This window comes from Sciurus vulgaris, assembly GCF_902686455.1.
Source record: "Sciurus vulgaris genome assembly, chromosome: 3".
Lineage (NCBI taxonomy): Eukaryota > Metazoa > Chordata > Mammalia > Rodentia > Sciuridae > Sciurus > Sciurus vulgaris.
In genome coordinates, this window is record NC_136463.1 from 155,200,693 (window position 1) to 155,222,684 (window position 21,992).

The following is a 21,992-nucleotide window of genomic DNA, read 5'->3' on the forward strand; positions in this document are numbered from 1 at the left end:
AAGTGGTCAAAGAGGGCATCCCTGCCTTGTTCCAGTTTTTAGGGGAATGCTTTCAGTTTTTCACCATTTAGAATGATATTAGCCATGGGCTTAGCATAAATGGCCTTTACAATGTTAAGGAATGTTCCCACTATCCCTATTTTTTCTAGTGTTTTGAGCATGAAGGGGTGCTGTATTTTATCAAATGCTTTTTCTGCATCTATTGAAATAATCATGTGATTCTTGACTTTAAGTCTGTTGATATGGTGAATTACATTTGTTGATTTCCTGATGTTGAACCAACCTTGCATCCCTGGGATGAAACCCACTTGATCATGGTGCACTATCTTTTTAATATGTTTTTGTATGCGATTTGCTAAAATTTTGTTGAGAATTTTTGCGTCGATGTTCATTAAGGATATTGGTCTGAAATTTTCTTTCCTTGATGAGTCTCTGTCTGGTTTAGGTATCAGTGTGATATTGGCTTCATAGAATGAGTTTGGGAGGGTTCCCTCCTCTTCTGTTTTATGGAATACTTTGAGAAGTATTGGAATGAGCTCTTCTTGAAAGGTTTTGTAAAACTCGGCTGAGAACCCATCTGGTCCCGGACTTTTCTTTGTTGGTAGGCTTTTGATGACTTCAATTTCAGTACTTGAAATTGGTCTATTTAAATTGTGTATGTCCTCCTCGTTCAGTTTAGCAGAGTACAACTTTTAAAAAATTAAAAGTTGTCTTCTGAAAAAAGTAGATCCATTCTCTTAGATCATTTTTAAAATTGTGATAAAATACATATAATGTAAAAATTATCATTTTAATCATTTTTAAGTCTACCGTTTAATAGTATTAAGTACATTTACATTGGTGTATAATCTATCTCCAGAAATCTTTTTTATCTTGAAAAACTGAAACTCTGTACCCATTAAACAACTCTCCACTGTTTCCTACCTGCAATCCCTGGCAACCCACTCTTCTACTTTGTCTTGAATTTGACTATTCTGTTTACCTCATATAAGTGAAGTCATACAGTGTTTGTGTTTTTGTTACCCTTAGATATTTTGTATATACTATTTTCTTTTACCCTCAGATTTGAAAGTAAGAGAAGTTATTTAAAAATGGATTATTTATAACTAAGGGAACAAAGGCAAGGAATATGATAATTTAAAAAGCAAAACACAATTGTAATTAAGAAATTTAAGTCATGGTAGATGGGATTTCCTAAAAAATCTGGAGGAAAAAATCAGTATATAATTGGGCTAAGAAAAAGATGCTAAAGGGCTGGGGTTGTGGCTCAGTGGTAGAGCTCTTGCCTAGCATGTGTGAGGCACTGGGTTTGATTCTCAGCACCATGTATAAATAAATGAATGAAAAATAAAGGTCTACCAACATCTAAAAAAAAGTTAAAAAAGAGAAAAAGGTACTAAAGATAAAGGTAGAACAAAATTACAGTTTAACCTGTGTACCTCACAAAAGGTAAATAAATGATCTTTGGGGATTATTCTATATCTTATCCCACAGAATAGCTAAGTGTTATGCTTCAAGTAAATAAATGTGATTAATTTTTCGAACGTTAAAAATTTATTCTGGACTGGGGTGTAGCTCAGAGGTAGAGTGTTTGCCAAGCATTATTATTATAATTCTGTAACTAATAGGTTTTTAGGTGGTAGTGATAGACCCCTTTGTTTGTATCAATATGTCTGCAATTGTGAGAAATACACTGGTAGGACCAAAAAATTTTATTCTAAGCTATTCCTAAATATATGATTTTAGACAATTGAAAGTTATACATATTCACATACACCTGTGTCAGATGTTACATGCGTAGTAATAGATACACTCATTATTTGTCAGCTGTTGCCAATAATGCATCATCAACAAGCCAGTCTTAAGCTCAGTCCCTTTAGCAAAAAGCATTTATTCTCATGCTCATAGGTCTGTAGATAAACTATTATTTGTCTGATCCAAGACTGACTCAACTTCAGGTTATAGGGTCAGTTCACATCTTCTCTGAGTCGCAAGATCAAGGGGCAACATCTATTGAGGACCAATTCTTTTAGTAGTTGATTACCTAATCACAAGAAGTACAAACACAAGCATGTTTTAGATTCCTGCTCACTTTAAATTTACCAACTTCCCATTGGCCTGATCAAGTCATGTGACCAACTTCAAAGTCAAAGTTCTAGGAAGTATACTCCCTGAGGCCAAAGCAAGACTGTGGATATATTTCTATCACACAAAAGTGAGAATTTTAGGAAGCAGAAAGAGTTATCTTCTAAACTTAACAGGTATACACATGCACACACATAAATAAGAGGTGGTACTAAACACATAGATGCTAATAGATATCTTTTAGCAGGTATATATTATCACCTTTTTTATTGTGTATGCTATACGTTCCTCAGTTTTTTTAAAATAAAAAACATTATGTATAAGAATTGGCATGCAAAGTGTTCCCACATGGCATAAATAAAAATATTTCTCCTGGTGACTTTCACTGTATTTTAATTATACAATCTTTGTCTGTTTTATTTTAAAACTGAGATAGAGTTGGACTAAAAAATAGAACTTCCTGTATATGCCAGAATTTCTCCAGTGCTTCTAAGCAGGACATGTGGGTGCCTGTAACCTTATCTTTCTATCTTCACTATCTAAGGAGTGTGGTTTGTAGGAACTGAGAAAATACTGTGGATAGTTTTGGAGAAAATAAAAATGATCTGGCAGAGACACAGTTCCTTTTAATATCTTCTCATTGAAGATCAGATGTGTGTGTGTGTAGTAGTAACCTTTTTTAAAATTGTTGGACAGGTTAAAATAGGTGCTTTGGAGATGAGGAAACTGTGGGAATTATGTGAGAGATTAAAGATTTCAATGGTTTTAGAAATGAATTAAGGATGGTTTTCTGAGCAGTGTTTATTTCAAAAAACTCTGTATAGTTTACGTTTAAGGCATATTTTCCCCCACTGTCTCTCTCTCTCTTAATTCCCATGTTTTTCTGTCCTCTCTGTTCCTTACTGTAGGCTCATTTCATGTTAACTCTGGCCTACTTTGTTGCTGTCTACTACTTCTGCTGCCAAAACATTAGAAACAGCAAGAGAGTGTACAACCTATTCATTTGTCTGCTTTGTTTAATAGTTTTCTCTTGGCAGCAACCATTGGATACCTTAAAATACTGAATTTATTGAAAAACCAAATGTATGTATTTGTGAAATGTAGTAGGAATTATATAGGATGGTTTTAAAATTATTGTTTTAAATCTCCAGATTCATTACAAGGAAAAATAACTACATTTGTTATATAGAAAAACAACTCTGAATAAATTTCAGCCACATCCAACAACATGGTTAAACTGTATTATTGAACAAAATAATCAAGGCATAAAAATTCTTTTTATATATTCAGAAACACGCAAAATTAAACATACAGGATGGTAGTAGGTACTGTTAAAAGCAAGGAAAGTATTACTACAAAAGTCAGGATAGTGACTGTTTCAGGGGTTGAAAAAGGCTGTTAAGACTAGGTGGGAGGCTTTTGGGATCTTGGATATTCTATTTCTTGGCCCAGGTGTTGGCTACATGATTGTTTTCTTTATAATAACTCATTATAAACTATACATTTGTGTTTTGAAACACTTTTGTTTATGTGAGTTATATTTTATAATTAAAAACAGGTTTATAAGGGGGAAATAGTTATGCAAAATGGGAAAGCCAGAACAAGGGGGTAAAACTAGAAAACATCAGAAATTTAAAAGGAAAAAACCAATCTTTTTCTTCAACTAAGTATTTTGCTTTCCCTATGAGAATGAGTAAAAGTTACTGTCACAATGAAAAGAACATAAAATGAGGCAACAGGTATTTGAAAATGTGATTTATATTTTGTCATCCAATGGGTAAATGATAAGGTATAACTTTCAGTTTTTATAATAAAATTATTTCATGGTCATTTTCTGAATGCAGGTCTTCAGTATGAATTCTGGATTTACAAGTATCATAGAGCACATAAGAAAATTGACTAGGGATCTTTGATACTTTGATTCTTATGAATTTTGTTACTTTCTTATAGTGTGAATTTTGCTTTGTTTTATTTTAAATAATGAATAATTACAGTGATTATATTTCCATTTTTCTAGTGTAAATTTAGACAAATTGACTTTTCTTACTCTGTTAGGTTATTGATGTTCTCTAAGAAGTATTATATTAAATAATTATTTTCAGGAGTTGTTTGGTGTAACAAAGTCTTTGTTTTATCACATCCAAAAATAAATAAAATTGAACAGAATAGAAATAATTACATCCTGGTAGAATTATACCAAAATATTTTGTGACCATATTTAATTTTGGGGGGTTTTTTTTCTTTATACTGGACATTGAACCTAAGGGTGCTTAATCACTGAGCCACATCCCCAGCCTTTTAATTTTTTATTTCAAGACAGGTCTCACAAAGTTGCTCAGGGCCTCACTAAGTTACTGAGGCTGGCTTTGAACTTGTGATCTCCTGCCTCAGATTCCCGAGCAGCTGGTATTACAGGCATGTGCCACCGTGCCAGCCTTTAATCATGTTTTGTTTATACTTCAGTAGATCTTTTTTAATGTAAAATAATCTATTTATTCTCATCTTTTTGTATATGTGCTTAATGAAATTCTTAATGTTTAAATGTGCTTTTTGTTCTTATTTGATTATTTTATTCCAATCACATATAATTAACCATTTTAATTCATAAAAGAAAATTGTGCTGAAATTCTGTCTCTTCTTATCACAGAACAACTATTTTATGTTACTTTTGCAATTTTGGGTACTGTACCCAAGAGTGCTCTACCACTGAGCTAATCCCTAGCCCTTTTTATTTTTTTATTTTGAGGCAGGGTCACCATGCCAGGCATGAAACAGCTATTTTAAATACATTTTGAAGAAACTAAAATTACAGATACATAATGAAACTAAAAGGCAAAGCTAAAAGACGTTGTCTCTTTTTTTAACTTTTTGTTGTTGTTGTTCTTTAGCTTCAGACTCTCATTTTCTGTTTTTCTACCATTCCTTTTATAAATCAGATATAAAATGCCCAATTCAAAGTATGGTCTGATTTTGTTTATTGTTATTTGCTTGCTTTTTAATAAGCTAAGATCTGTTGAGAATGATTAAGGAGACAAATTTATAACTAGTCTTAAATATTCAGGATTAAATGTGTTAAAAACAAATGAGAAATCTGCCCTTTAACAATTTGTTTTTAGGACATTAAACATAAACATTAATCTTATTACAATTCCTGTATAGTTGCCATTCCAAACATTAATTAAATCAACATTGTTTATTCCGTATAAAAATATTTGTTCAAAACATTGAACTGCACACTATATCTTAGTAGAGAAATGACATTTTAGTAACCTGGATTATTTTGCTAGGGAATTCATTGAACTCTGATCATATTAATTGCTTTAAGATATTTTTCTCTGCTTTTATGAAAAGTATAGTGCTTTAAAAAAAAGAAAGAAAGAAAAAAAAAAGAACAACTAATCCTTAATTTGCCTTTCCCCTCTGAGTGGTAAAAGATTAAGGAGCTGACATAACCACTAGTGTGTTTTATTTAAACTTCCCTTTGCCTCTTGCTGCACATGTAACAATGTTGTTCTTTCTTTGACACAGACCCAGACAAAGGCTGAGTGTAGTAAGGAAGCAGACAGCACGCCTCCAGTAGTAGCCCCGGCCTGGCTCCAGAATTTGTAAACAGAAACATCCCAGGCTCCAACCAGGCAGACAGCGGTTCCCTGTCTGTTCTGCATTCAGGAAGTGCTTGCTTGTACAAACCCAGCCATTGCACACAGGCATACATAGCAATGTTTATATTTGGCTGAGTATTTAACTGAGAAAACTAATAGGGAGGAAAAAGAGGGTTTATTAGAGCTAAGGGAACAAGACAATTCAAGTATAGCATATATATAACTACATGATATAAAAAGGATTTTTAAAGAAACAACAACAAAAAGAGTTTTTAGTTAAAGACCTCTTTTATGCACACACTTGTGAATACACATACTGAAATATTTTTCCTGGCAGTTTTTCAGTGATATCAAATTTTTAAACCATGTGACATAACCTGGAAAGTTTGTAATTTGAAATATTTAACCATTAGTTTGGCATTTAACATGTTTAAAATGTATCTTAACATTTTTTATCCTCTTCATTATATCAATTAATAATTCATATTTTGGATTTTGAGTTAATGAATTCATTGTAAAAGGTATGGTACATTTTCTTTGTAAATTTGAGAATAAAAAAGCAAAGAATGCTAAACCTTCAAAAAACATAATTCATACAAAATCTGAACCTTAAGTCACCTCATATAACTACTTTACATTTTTATAGTTTAATGCATTTTAATAGTGCTTATAATAACAGCACAAAAAACAGACATTATAGACATATACTTGCATATAGGACAACTCAGAAAATTATAGTGAATGAATAGAATTCACTGATGATAAAAGCTTCATTTAGTTGTTGTCAATAAGAAATTTACTTTTTAAAAAAACTCAAATGCTGTAATTGTCCAGAAAAATTTCTTTTTATAATTATTGAAGTTGAACTGCTGAACTTATTCACGAAATGTTTTGACTTACAGTAATACTGTATGTCCCCACATTAATATAAAAATTCATACACAAATGAAAGTATAAAAACTGCCAGAAGCTAATTTCTGCACCTATTTATTTCATTCACAATTAAGTATGTAGGAATCATTGACCCTTTGAGGGGTAATATATAATGTTCAGAACTATAACAACATGAAGAGGAGAGTATTTTTTTTTTTTTTATGTTGTGGATTCTCACACTGGGCAAGTGTTCTATTACTGAGCAATACCCCAACACTTAAATATTTTGTTGTTGGAAAATGAAATATTTTCCATCATAGCGAATTCTTAAGAATATCCACAAATGTGGTGTGCTAGCTGGATGTCTTTTGGCGTGATTGTTAAATGTTTGGCGTTGGGAGCACACAAGTTATTGTTTTCAGACTACCCAAATAAGCCTTACTTGCCTTCTTGCAAAGAATGTACAGATCTGTTCTGAAGTCTTGAATGCCTTCTATCACCAGACCCTGGGGTAGTTTGCAAATCAGAAATTTAGTGGTCTTTAATAAGTTATCATTTCACACTTCCCCGCCTGTTAATGATGAAGTTTTTTTCACCCATCCAGTACAGGGCTCTATCTTAAGAGCAGCTTTTACAGCCCATTGCTTAGTGGGTACTTTACCACCAGCTCATTTATAGGTATTGTGCTCTGTATGAGCCATGGCATATAGACATCCTTAATTCACCTCTCGAAGACCCCACTTTCAGGCCATGGTTGTGGCTCAGTGGTAAAGCACTTGCCTAACATGTGTGAGGCACTGGGTTCAATTCTCAGTGCCACATATAAATAAATGAATAAAATAAAGGTCCATAAACATCTAAAAAAAGAAAAAAAGACCCTACTCTGAGTTACCATCACGTTAGAGATTTAAGCTTTAACATATGCATTTGTAAGGGACACATTCATTCCATGCACTAGGTAAAATCTCTTTAAAAATCTCTATAATTTTTTGATGCTGCCCTCTTTTGCTGGTTTTACAGTAGCACAAAATTCTTCTGAAATTTTCAGAAGGTCTCTCCCAGACCTTCTATTTCAAATGGACACAAAAACATCAAGGATGACCCTGAGATTTCTAATGTATTTGTAGGGTTTTAGGGAATAATGCGGTACACTGATAGCTTACCTAGACACTTGTATGTGTCTTGTACATAGCCAAGAACAGAGCACATAGTCAAATCCTGTTAAGTACCCAAGATAGATGTTACCAAATCTTTTTATGAAAGCACAGATAATTTTTTTAGGTAAGTCCATTAAGCTTTGATTCTTCTTTCTCACATTTTACATTTGTTTATCAGTTAGGCTGTCAGTTTTTAAAAGCCCATACTAGATTATAAAAAACACTAAGGCAAGCAGATTGACATTATCCAAAAGAGATAACAAAGGATGAGATGGAAAATTTGGAAGCCAGATGAAAATAATTTTTAAAAACCTCAATCCAAGAATTCCCAGTGGGTCCTAAAAGTATGATGTGGACTAACTGATATTCACGGTGATGACTCCCATATTGTAGATATTTCCTAAAATATATGTAGTTTAGTAAACAGGAAAAATGTGCTTTGTACTTTTAAGAACATTTTATGATGAAAAATGGTACAAATTGAGAAACATTTAATTGCTAAGTACTCATTTGCCTCTTCCAATAATTTTTGCTTTCCTGTACTAATCATTTTATATTGGTACTAACAGAGAAGACAAGTTGGTTTAGGAGAGATGAAAAGGAATTTAATTGAGTGTGTTGTTTAGATATCTCTAAAATATTCAATGGGAAATATAAAATCTATTTGTTAAAGAAACTGTGTATCTGCATGAATGCAATTTTAATGCAATTATTTAATTCATGTATTACAAAAATCCACCCTGAACATTGCAGGTAAAATCACAGTAGAATTTAAAGTAAAAAATACTTACATTCAGAAAAGAACACTCCATTTTGTCAGAAAGAATGTAGTCATAGCTGAGCTGGTTTTGGGCTTTAATTGCCTTAGTTCAGTTTGGTTCACCAATATTCTAAATGATTTGAGGACATAGTAAACATCCCATTAGCAAGGTTTGGGATCTGAATGCCTGAAGGATTTCTCTCAGTTCTTGCCTTTGCCCTCAGGATTCAGTAAGCCCCATGCCATGGGCACTTCAGAAAAGAGCTCTCAACCTTTTCACCCTTTGTCCAACTACAGGTAGATATGATCTAATCTGTAAGGGTTTGGAGTGCCGAGATTTGTCTTAGTTCTTCTGCTCTGCCTATAGACATTTTTTTTCCCCTTAGAGTTTAACAGGCACTATACACCTACACCTTTGGGTGTTTTCTCAGCTCTCCTGTCAGTTGCAGTCACACTTGGGGCTACCTTGGTGAAGGCCTGTTGAAGAGTTGGCAGGTGACTGTTGGCTCTCTTTGCATCTGGGGCCCCTGTACACTCTTAGTTGTCATACTGTCCTGTACTCAGCCTTTAAGGAATTGTTATGTTCAGCTGTTTCTTCCTACTCACATCAATGATTACTGAAAGCCACGGCTTCTTTGCCCGGCTTCTCCAAGCGGCTCTGCAGCCGCTTCTCTTACGGCTGGACCAGCGGGAGGAAAGACACGTACACTTCAGAGGTTCATGAAGCAGCTTCCGCTTTATCAAATAACACCCTCAATATATAAGCCGTCTCATGCATAAGCAATTGTAACCAGATATGTCCATCCAATCCTGTTAAAGGTCAAGCGATCACTCGCTCAAGCATACATGTAAAGTATATCCGTCCACCCGCGCTAGGCAGCAGAACTGATTATCATACAGCCAATGGTAAACGCTTTCTGCCCTTCTCCAGGCATAATCAGGATGTGTTTGCTCTCTGCCAGTCGCCATCTTTAGATGCACGTGGCGTAACCCTGAGTCCTGGGTTTCGCCCGCCACACGTGATGATGTTTTCCACTCAACTGCCTCACGTAGGATAAAAGCAGTTCTGGAGGCTAGAATTCCAAGATGAAGGTGACAGTGTGGTCAGGTTCTGGTGAGGTCTCTCTTCCTGACTTAAGGTGACCACCTTCTCACTTTGTCTTCACATACTGGGGCATAGAGAGTGGATAGGGAGATAGGGAGAAGGAGGTGGCACCTGCCTGTAATCCCAGCGGCTTGTGAGACTGGAGTTCAAAGCCAGCCTCAGCATTAGCAAGGCACTATACAACTCAGTGAGACTGTCTCTAAATAAAATACAAAACAGGACTGGGGGGTCAGGGGTTGTGACTCAGTGGTAGAGCACTTTCCTAGCTTGTGTGAGGCACTGGGTTCAGTTATCAAGTACACATAAAAATAAAGCTTCATCCACAATTAAAATATATATATAGGGCTGAGGATGTGGCTCAGTGGCCTCTGAGTTCAATCCCTGGTACCCCCTCCCCCCACAAAAGAAAGAAGGGAGAAAGGGCTCTCTGGTGTCTCTCCTTATATATGTCCCATCATGAGGGCCCCACCCTCATGACCTTCTCTAAACCTAATTAACTCCCAAAGTTTCTGTTTCTAGATTCCATCACATTGGCAGTTAAGACTTAAATATATCAATTTGGGGAGATAGCACAGACTAATGGAAGATATTAATTATAGGAGAACCTGGGACTATAGGGATAGAGTCAGTATATGAGAACTCTCGGGACTTTCTTAGTAATTTTTCTGTAAACCTAAAACTGCTCTAAAAGATAACAGTCTATTAAAAATAATAATAAAGGTAAATCTGAAAATTACTAATTTAAATTTGAGATTTAAAAAATCTCAAAATAAAAAGGGCTGATAAAAAAGAATGACTTTATGATATTTGCCAGAAAATGGATGGATCTGTAGACTATTATGCTAAGCAAAATAAGCCAATCCCAAAAAACCAAAGGTCAAATGTTCTCTCTGATATGTGGATGCTAACACACAACAAGGGGGAAAGGGAAGAATAGAAGTTCAGTATATTAAACAAAAGAGGATAAAAGGAAGAGAGAGACACAGTTCAGGAATAGCAAAGACAATGGAATAATAACTTTCCTATGTACACATAAGAATACATCACAGTGAATATCATGTACAACCACAAGACTGGGATCCTAATTAGAATAAGATGTACTCCATGTTCATACAAATAAGTCACATTATATTCTACTGCTATGTATAACTGAAAAGAACAAAAATAAAAAATTAAAAGGACTGGGGATGTAGCGCAGTGATAGAGCACCCCTAGGTTCAATCACAAGAAACAAGCAAACAAAAAAAACCAAAAATCTTTCTTTGCTATCCACAGCCTAACAAAATGCTAAAAATGAAAGATATTCTTTCACATCAGTTTTCACTGTGGAACCTCTTGTGATCTTCTTTCCCTTTACTCTGCCTTCTTTGAATCTCTACTTTAAATGTCACTATTTTTGTTACTTCCTTGTTTCTTCTTTTTGTCCTCCATTTTTCATCTCCCACCTTTTTTTCTCTTTTGATCCTAATAAAACAAAATATGAGCATTATTTGCCAATGTTTAAAATAAAATATCATGCTTTTTGTTCTTACTTTGAGAAGTACCTAAACATTAATTTTCTTCCTTAAAAATTTGTCATATTAAAAACAAAGTATGGCAATCCCCCATTGTCCATGGTTTTATTTTGCAAGGTTTTAGTTATCTATGGTCAATCATGGTCCAAAAAGTACTAAATGGAAAGTTCCAGAAATAAACAATTCATAAGTTTTAAATTCTGTACCATTCTGAATAGTGTGATGAAATTTAACACCGTCTCACTCCATCCCAGGTGAGACATGAATCATCCTTTTGTCCAGCATATTCACACTGTTTGTGCTACCTGCCTGTAGTCACTTAGTAACCATCTCAGTTCCCAGATTGACTGTTGCAGTAAGTAGCACAGTGCTGGTGTTTTATTAACTCCTATTTTACTTAATAATGGTCCCAAAAAACAAAAGTAGGGATGCTGACAATTTCATTATGGCATATTATTATAAATTTTTCTATTTTACTATTAATTATTGTTTATCTCTTACTAATTTATGAATTAAACTTTACCACAGGTGTGTACATATAGGAAACAACATAGCATATACAGTCATTTTTCAGGAAGTCCTCTCAGATGCCCCAAAGATGACTATATGTACTATTAAATGGTATAACTATTTGCATATAATCTGCACACAGCCTCCTGTATACTTTAAATTATCTCGATTATTTATTCTATATAATATGCTATAAATGTTATATAAATATTTCTTATACTGTATTGTTTAGGGAATAATGACAAGAAAAATAGTCTGCACGTGTTAATTACAACATCATTGGTCTAACTACAGAGTCAATTAACAAAACTTGATGTGAACAATGCTTAGATAGGAGCTGAGGAGAGAATGAATATCTGTGAAATGGTCAGAGATTACTGCAGGATATGTGTACACACTACTTTATGTGAATTTAGTATAGTGGTTAATGTGTAGCAAATAAAAGTTTTACTTTTGGAACTTTCTGGAATCTTGTTTGGATCTGCAGATGCACACCCCATGAATAAGGAGAACCAACTCTATGGTGTTCTGTGCTGTCAGAGATTTTAGGAACCCAGTAGGCATCTTGGAATGTATGCCCCATGGATAAGGGGAGACTACTGTATTTGACAGTTTTAATTATATGATGAACTGTAAACACATAAAATAGTTTTGTATACCATATGTTAAAGTATTATTTAGTTGTGTGTGTATGTTTAAGTGCATTGAAAATAAAATTTCTCTTGAGTTAGGCAAATTCTGAAATGAGTTCAGTTTTTGTTGTTATTATTTTGGTACTGGGGATTTAACCCAGGGGCATTTAACCATTGAGCCACATCCCCAACCCTTTTTATTTTATATTTTGAGACAGGATCTCACTAAGTTGCTTAGGGCCTTGCTAAGTCGCTAAGACTGGCTTTGAATTTGAGATTCTCCTGCTTCAGCCTCTTGAGTTGCTAGGGACTGCACCTGCCAAGTTGAGTTTTTTAATTGATGTAAATTTCATATAACAGAATTCACAAGAGTAAAATGAGCCATTCAGTACATTCACAGTGTTGTGCAACTGTCACCTCTATGTAGTTCCAAAACATTTTCATCTCCTTATAAGGGAAACCCTGTATCTAATAACCAGTCACTCCCTTTTTCTTTGTTCATCACCCCTGGCAACTACTAATCTACTTTTTATCTCTATAGATTTGCCTTTTCTTAATATTTTATATAAATAGATCATAACATATGCAACTTTTTGAATATCATTTGTGTGGATAATGCCACATTTTATTTATCCATTCATCAGCATATGAACATTTGTGCCGTTTCTACTTTGGGCTACTGTGAATTGTGATTCTCTGAACATTTGTGTAAACGTTTTTGTTTCGAGTATATGCCTGGGAGTAGAATTATTAGGTATAATGGAAATTCTGTTTTACATTTTCCCCCCAAAATTGTTTTCTACTGTATCTATCATTTCATATTCCTACCAGCAACACATGATAGTTCTAATTTCTCTTCATCCTTGCCAAATTTTTTTCTTTTTCTTTTTTTAATTGTAGCCAGTCTAATATCTCATTATGGTAAGGTAAGTTTTTATATGTAGCTTTTCTGCATATAACTCACTATATATGTTAAAAATAGTTACAATTATTTTAAATTTTATTAATATCTAATAAACTGCCTGCAAATTGAAATATTTCAGTGCTTCAACAGATTCTTTTTAGAAATATTTTTGTGACATTTAAATATGCAACTCTACTTAATTTGAGATAAGTTCATTTAGAACAGGAATACCCATCAGAGGAACTCTTTGACATAGAGAATTCTTACTTTGCCATAGAAACTTCTAGTTTGAATACAGCATGTAATTATAATGTCCAAAGCAAGGAAGTTTTAAAATACAGTATGCTTGATTTTTATTGAGTATAGAGAATGATTAAATAAGGAAATGAACAGTTATTAAGCCCAGCCTCTAGTGAGTATCCCAAGCACTACATGAATGTCTCTGGTAAAATAATTAACAGCTATTTCATACATAACTTACTCTATTTTAGACAACCCTATTTGTAAGTCATAGGTCTGTATTCTGTGCTACAGACTTGTCTTGAATGTTCATTAATCAAATCTCATTATTCCTCCTAGTTATTCAAAATAATTCCATTTTTCCACAAGACAACTGCATTCTCTCGTGTCTCTCTCTCTCTCTCTCTCTCTCTCTCTCTCTCTCTCTCTCTCTCTCTCTCTCTCTCTCTCTCTTTCATTATATTGCACACTTTCAGTTTTTTGTATCTCTTACAATTCAGTTGTTTATCTTCACTATTCTACTTGCTCTATTTTGGACACACTGCTCTAGTTTGTGGACATCTACCCTAAAGAGTATTTGCTCTAGATATGATCTGACCCACAGAATTAAAGTAACACATAACATGTTTACATTGTAATTATAATCCTGTGGTATAGATATATGTGTCTCCATTCTGCAAATGAGTAAAGTTAGGCTCAGACAGATGAAATTTTCCCAAGGTCTTGCAATAAGTGGAAGAAGTAAGTTTAAGTCTAATTCATATATAATTGCCTGCATAGCCATATTCTTTTCATGAATATTAATGATATATTTATTAATATAGCTAACATTAATTGCATAGATAATATATCCTTGACATTGTAGATTCCCCCATAAGCTTCAACTGATATAAAAGGTATATATTTATAAATGAGGAAATGGAGGCACTAAAAAGTCAAATAATTTTCTGAATCCCACAGAATGAGTATGATTTTAAAGACTGTACTTTTAAATATTGTACTATCAAAAAAATTATGCTGTCCTGTCCATGCTATTCCATAATGTAGATGTATCAATAATTACAAGCATACCTAACAGATTTTACAGTGTTTCAAGTCTTTGTAAGATAATCTATATCAAGACCAGTCCTGGCAACTTAATAAGATCCTGAATCAACATGAAAAATGTATAAAAGGGCTGGCTATATAGCTAAGGCATGTGTGAGATTCTGGGTTCAATGCTTAGTACTGGGGGGAAAAGATGATCTTTGTGATTAATTTATTATTTCTCTCTCATTTCCTTTCATGCAAAAACATTACTGATTTGCTTATATATTGATACAGCCTTTCTAAAGAGCAGTCTGTCAATATTTAACAAAGTACTTTTATTAAAAAAAGAATGACCAAAGGGCATGATGGTGCATACCTGTAATTATAGCTACTCTGGATTCTGAAGCATGGTGATCAAAGTTTGAGGCCAGCTTGACAACTCAGAGAAACTGTTTTTAAAATAAAAAATAAAAAGGACTGGGGACATAGCTCAGTGGTAGAGTACCTCCGGGTTCAATTCCCAGTACCTTCAGAAACAAAAAGGATGACATTGTTTTAAAATTTGTTTCTTTTAGGTCCACCTCATTCATTTAACCGAGATGAGACAATAATCATTGCTTTGGCATCTGTCTCTGTCTTAGCTGTTTTGATAGTTGCCTTATGCTTCGGATACAGAATGTTGACAGGTAATGAAATACCACTTTTTGTCCTATCACTTATTAAGCACACTATTAATTTAGAATTTATTTCTTTTTTAAAATCTCTATCCTGAATGTTAAAAAACAAAACAAAACTCTGTGCTATAGAACTCCCATTCTTGTCTTCGACAAAAAAAATTTCCCCCAGTATTTACAAAAAGTTTCAAACTCAAACAGAATACCTGCCACCCAGCTTCAACACTTAATCACGTATGAGCAATATTGTTTCGTATAAATCCCCACTCACTACCAACTCCTGTGCCACTGAATTATTTCAAAGTAAATTACAGATACCATTAATAAACTTTAGGCTTGATGGGTTATTTAGGAAATCATCAACCACTCATTCATTTAAATAAAATTAATAAAATCTTGAAAGTTTTCTCAATATTTCTTAGGGTTTTAAACTTTAAGTCATGATGGGAGCATCACTTAGAATTTAGCTTTCATACTTTTCATTATTTGTCTTCATTTATAGATGATTCCTGTTTTAATGAGTAGTTTTACTCCTGCAGCTTTTTTAAAAACTGTAATATAGTAAAAAGTGTAATAAAGATCATCATTTTTAAAAAATTACATATTTCTAATTTTTTTCCTCTTCCTATAGGAGACCGTAAACAAGGTCTTCATAGTATGAACATGATGGAGGCGGCAGCATCAGAGCCCTCTCTTGACCTAGATAATCTGAAACTGCTGGAGGTAAGGTTGTTCTTAGATTTTGGGCTGTTATAATTATTACCAAGTTTTCTAACTATTACTAAATTTCTTTTGGTAATATTTCAGAAGCTGCTTTAAAAGTCTTACTATGATGAGTGGTTTTATGATTTTATTAGAGATGACTTGATAACTATGGTTCCCAAACTAAATAATGGATATGATAGATTTAATTATATGAAAACATTTTAATAATATTCTTTTTGGATAAAAATATAGTAAACAAAATTAAAAAACCAAATTTGAAAAAATATTTCAACATATAAGAAAAAATTGATAAATAACTGTTAAAAATCAATTTGAAAGAAACAGTCCATAAAAATGGACAGAAGAGATGAACTAACAGTTCAGAAAAATAAATATGGCTAATAACTGGGTAATAAGATGTGCAGTTTACTAGACTGAAAGAAATACCAATTATAACATGGAATATTATCCAGGATTGAGTGAAAAAAACTACCAAACATTGCTGATTTAATTATATTTTTATACAACCTTTGTAAAGGACAGTCTGCATGTGAAGTTTTAACCTGGAAATAATGATATGTAACAAATGTTCTTAAATAAATGATGATAAATTCTCAACCCCTTTCAATAAAAAATGAGAAAAATCCCCAGAAGCCAAAAAAATGAAGAGAATAGGATCCATTTTGCTGGTTCTTTGAACATTGAGTAGTTTTTTATTGCACCCCAAATATTGTGAATATTTTTTTTTTTAGAGACCTGGACTATATCTATCATGTTCTTCAAAAGCATGCTGATTTTTGTTATTCGTTTTAGTAAACAGTACATACTATGAACTTGTCTCTTGCACAGAAACTCAAATCTTGGTTCAGCTATTTTATCTTTAGCTAGAGACTGTCCCATGCATTCATCATTTTCAGAGTTATGTCATCACTTTGCAGAAGCTGTAGTTGCCCCAGATTATGTTCTCTGGTCTGGAAAGATTATAGATTTTTCCCTCACCATTTTAACTCTACTGCCCAGAGCTGATTTAACCTTACATCAAGCTAAAAATCAAAAACAGGGAGATCACTCTATACCATTTTTCTCTTTTAAACCTTGAGGCCTCTTAGAGTCTACCTCCTTTTCTTTTTTCTCCGGTGCCTTTAGATCTTTTGTTTATTTGTTTGTTTTTATTTTTGTCCAGAGTTTCCAGTTCTTATCTGTGAGACGGCTAGGTAGGGTAGGAACTTCTTTCATCATACCAGATATGGACGTCAGTAGTTTCTTGATAATGGAGTAAACTATTAGCAATAGAGATGTGTGGCATACTATATGGATTTGTGCTTTATTATTTAGTAAGTTTGATTGTTTAATTTTGATATGAATTAATACTTTGCCTTCTTAAAAACAAATTTGCAGCTGATTGGCCGGGGTCGATATGGAGCAGTATATAAAGGTTCCTTGGATGAGCGTCCAGTTGCTGTAAAAGTGTTTTCTTTTGCAAACCGTCAGAATTTTATCAATGAAAAAAACATTTACAGAGTGCCTTTGATGGAACATGACAACATTGCTCGTTTTATAGTGGGAGATGAGAGAGTCACTGCAGATGGACGCATGGAGTATTTGCTTGTGATGGAGTATTATCCCAATGTAAGTTCTTCAGAAGAAATAAACTGTCATTGATATTAGCTGTCAATCAGACTTTCAGGAAGACCACCATAATAGCATTGCTAGTTTACAAATTGGTTATTAATGGTCTGCGGTGAGATAGGATCTTGTTCCATAATTTGAATTAAATACATCACTAATTATACTGTTTATTCACTCTCCCTCTCTAATTCTCTCATTCTCCCTCTCCCCTTTCTTTTTTATTCTTTTCTCTTTCTGTAGCCAGATTTTCTCAATGAAGGAAACAGTGCTTTGATTGTCATTCATTCTGCTGTAAGCTCCTTATCTCATCAGAGACTAGTAGTAGTTTGTAGATAAATATTTTGAGTAATACAGATACAGAGAGTCACCCCTCAGTATCCTGGGGGGATTGGTTCCAGAACCACCTTCTCCCTAAACTGCCCCACACCCCTGGAAACATACCAAAATCTGCAGATGTTCAAGTCCTGATTATAAAATGATGAGTAGTTGTTTTTTTGTTTTTTTTTTTTTAACATATAACCCATGCACTTCATTTCTAGATTACTTACACAATAAATACCATGTTAATAGTTGTTTTTCGTATTGTTTAGGGAATAATGACAAGAAAAAATAGTGTGTACATGTTCAGTACAGAGGCAGTTTTTTTTTAATTTTTCTTTTTTGTGGTGCTAGGGGTCTACTCAAAGCCTCATCATGCATGTTAGGTACAACTGAACCATAACCCACAGTCCCTGAATATTTTTTTATCTGGGTTGGTCAAAATTATGAATTTAGAACCTGCACATACAGAGGACACATTATATACATATTTACAAAATTCTTATATTTTCCCACTATAAACCATTTATAGTTTGTACTAGTAAAAGATATTTTTTCAAGTTAATTTGATAGAACAAAGAATTTAAAAGGAAATAATCATTCATAATTAAAATTTTGGAGACATAAAAATTGATGTTTAAATTCTTTCCTCTTCTTTCTTCACATAGAAATGTCTTACTACCTCTTTCAAGATTCTGTAATACAGTTCATTAAATCTGCATAGAATTTTAGCCTATGCAAAACCTTAATAAGGTTGCTGATTTACTCTTAATGTTAAAATAAATTCATTTCAATTTTTTTGTACATTTTTTTCCTCTGTATAGGGATCTCTGTGCAAGTATTTGTGTCTCCATACAAGTGACTGGGTAAGCTCTTGCCGTCTGGCTCATTCTGTGACTAGAGGACTGGCTTATCTTCACACAGAATTACCACGAGGAGGTAAGATAGTGAATAAGAGATGAATAACACATATGGGTTCCAAATTTTAATCATGTCTTCAAAGTATGATTTATAAGGCATTTATTATTAACCAGTTGTTTGAAATATTTAGCATGAGGAACATATTTGAAATGAAAGAATAAGAAAAAGAACTTAAAGACTATTTAGAGTGGTCATGGATTCCATTAAGAATTTGATTAAAGCTCTAAAAATGCCCATGTGAGAATACTCACAAAAATTTTCTTTTCGGCTGGTTATAGAGCTTTGTGGTAGAGTGTTTGCCTGGCATGATGCACAATGAGCTAGGTTTGATTCCCAGCACAGCAGAAAGAGAGAGAAAGAGAGAGGAAGGAGGGAAGGGGGGAAGAAAGAAGAAAAGGAAAACTTTTTTAAAAAAAATTCTATGGGGTTTTCAGACACCTTAAAGTCTATTTGTGGACCTTAGGTTAAGAATTTCTGGGGGCTGGGGATATAACTCAGTTGGTAGAGTGCTTGCCTTGCAAGCACAAGGCCCTGGGTTCAATCCCCCGCACCACCAAAAAAAAAAAGAATTTCTTAACTAGGCTATATTTTCCTTGTATCCTGTTTATTTAAATGAACTAAATGCATAATGACTTCTTTTGTTTTGTTATCCCATAGGTCTCTACTCAGTAGGCTGATGTTTAGTATACCTAAATGTGTATTTTTATGTCAGTGCTTCTCTTAATTAGAATGAGGTTTGGATAAATCTGTGAGAATGGGAAGTGGGAATAACAGAGGTTTCAATAAAAGAGAAACTTTTTCTTTCTGATTTAAGAATCTAAAGGGCTAAGGGTGCAGCTCAGTGATAGATACTAGCTTAGCATGCATGAAGCCCTGGGTTCAATCCCCAGCACCAAAAAAAAAAAAAAAAAAAAAAAAAAAATACAAAAACAATCTAGAGACCATCTACGATTGGTTTGGTAGCACCATGAGACTATCAGGGCCTGTGGCACCTCTGTTTCTTTGCATACAGTGCTTTATAGGTAGCTTTCGTTTTCAAAGTTATCTCATTATCTTTCATGCTGTATCCTAGGCAGGAAAAAAAAAAAAAGGAGAGGAGGTAAATGGAATTGTTCCCTTCTATCTCCGTTATCTCTGCTGTTATGTTTTGTTTCTCAGAACTAGTCCACTCTTAGCTTCAAAAGAAGCTGAAATATTGGTTTTTTTGTTTGCTTGTTTGTTTTTTACTGAGTTAGTTGCTGCCTCAGATAATGTTGGCTTCTACTACCAAGTAGGAAAGGGAGAATACATGGCAGATGTCAGTCTTTGCCAGTGTTTCAGAAGTGTATTCTATTCCTTGTCACAACTAGCCTTCCTCAGCTTTCATACACATTTTTGCTAGTTGTTGAAAGCATCTCTTTTTAATACACTTTCTTTTTTACTTTTTTTCAATATATATCTCACATCACAGGAATCCCTAAATTAGCCTGGCTGTGATAATTCTGTCTCTGCACTTTCTCATGTTTTCATTCCCTAGCACATTTTCTTGTCAAACTGTAACCCTGACATTGTTTTTCAGTCTCCCTGACCTCTTTAATGAAGAAAACTTTAATGTACCAGCTTCTTAGATCTTTGTTCCATTGTATAATAGCACAGATCATCTTTTCTAGTGGATGCTTCATATATAAATAATTTTCCTTGAATAATTTATTAGTTCATTTATCTAGACATCTCTCTTTTCCTGAGTACAGAATTGACCTATGTTATTGTCTGTGTCAGCAACTTGATGCACTTGCTTTAGTGCTTTAGCACATTAACCATCAGGCTGTGTGTTCCCTTGCTCTTAAATATTGCAACCCCTTTTAAAACCTGGGCTTAGCACAGAACTTAAAATACCATCCTAATTCCTCTTTCAAGCTTTGCATGATTCAGCAAGGTTTTAAGCCAAACGTTGGCTGAAATTTTTTAAAGAGCTTTTACTCTCAAACATTAGCTAATATTATAACTAGTTAATTTTTTCAAAACTTCATGTAATATGTGTTATTGCTATTTAAATCTATTGTTTAAAAGTGTTCCCAAGTATACTATAATATTTTAAAACATTTAAAGTGTTCTTTCAGAGAATTCTCTTCTTCCCAGTATCTTCAGATATAATTTTGTTGCTTAGAGTAGAAATTCATTAGTAAGAAATAATAGTTATTATTATTTCAGTTATTTGTTGCTTCAGAATAAGGACTTTAACCTGTTTATTTGTAATAAGTTTTCTCTGTGAATTTTTTCATTATGATAATAGCAATGCATGCTTGTTACCCAACAAAAATCTAACATACAAAAAATATATATAGATTATTCAGACTTCACAAGAAAATTACTAAGCAGTCTATGTTTATCCTTCTGGGCCCTTTGCTCTGTATATATATGTGTGTGTGTCTGTGTGTGTGTGTGTGTGTGTGTGTGTGTGTCCACAAGACAATTTTTTGTTCAGGATTAAAAAATGTATGTGATTTTGTAACATTTTATAATGCATGTTTTATAAATTATAAAATATATAAGTATATACAATAGATATAAATACAAACATATATATACATATACAAATATATTTAAAGCAGCATCTTATTACACTTTCCTTTGCCCAGGGCACAAGCATTGTATGTTCTGCCCCTGGCTTAAACACTCAAAAAGATTAAAATGAATACTTAGGGGAACTTAGAAGGGGAAAGTCATCCGAAAAGGATAATCTGTTGTTCTACCCTTTGCTTTGGTGTTGAGTTCTCTCTTCTCCTCTTCTCTTTTCTTCTGTCTTCCTCACTGCCTTTTTCTCTTACTCCCTTCCCTATCTTTTCTTTTTCCTTTTTAGTAATAGCAGGAAATAACTTGTCACATATTCTCCCTCATTAACTTAGTTTTCCCTGAAGTATGAGATCCTTATTGATTTGATCTTATTATTGATTTGATACATTTTCCAATGTTTCAATAAATTTTCCTATATAAATATTAGCTCAAGATTATGCCATTATTATAGTTTTATCTAGAGTAAGAGATGTAGTTATTACAGGAATTGAGTAGAAGCCAAGTTAAATAGAAGCTGTGGGAAATTGGAATAGAAAGTGGGAAAAGAAGAAAATGAGAAAGAAATCAACTCTTAGATGAAGAATTTAACTCCTTTTTTTCTTCAAAAGGTTCTGTTGCTTTTTTATATCAAAGAAATCATCCTCTGTAGTTTCACTGTTGATTAAATTGCATTTAAATGCTTACTAATGAGAGTAATATATACTGAATCTAAATGCAGTTACTCAATAAGCTTGTTATAGACTTGATTCTAATTTCTCTATTTTTTTCTATACCTAGGGAG

General features: G+C 33.5%; 1 protein-coding gene across 2 annotated transcripts in view; it reads left to right on the forward strand.

Annotated features, from left to right (window-relative positions):
- Positions 1–21,992, forward strand: part of BMPR2 (bone morphogenetic protein receptor type 2) — a 161,502-nt gene that overhangs the window by 112,290 nt on the left and 27,220 nt on the right. For both annotated transcript variants that reach the window (XM_079130572.1, XM_079130573.1), the window contains exons 4-7: positions 14,987–15,097; positions 15,717–15,808; positions 17,189–17,419; positions 18,562–18,676. In XM_079130572.1, the coding sequence (XP_078986698.1) occupies positions 14,987–15,097; positions 15,717–15,808; positions 17,189–17,419; positions 18,562–18,676 (549 nt within the window). The remainder of the gene's footprint in view (positions 1–14,986; positions 15,098–15,716; positions 15,809–17,188; positions 17,420–18,561; positions 18,677–21,992) is intronic.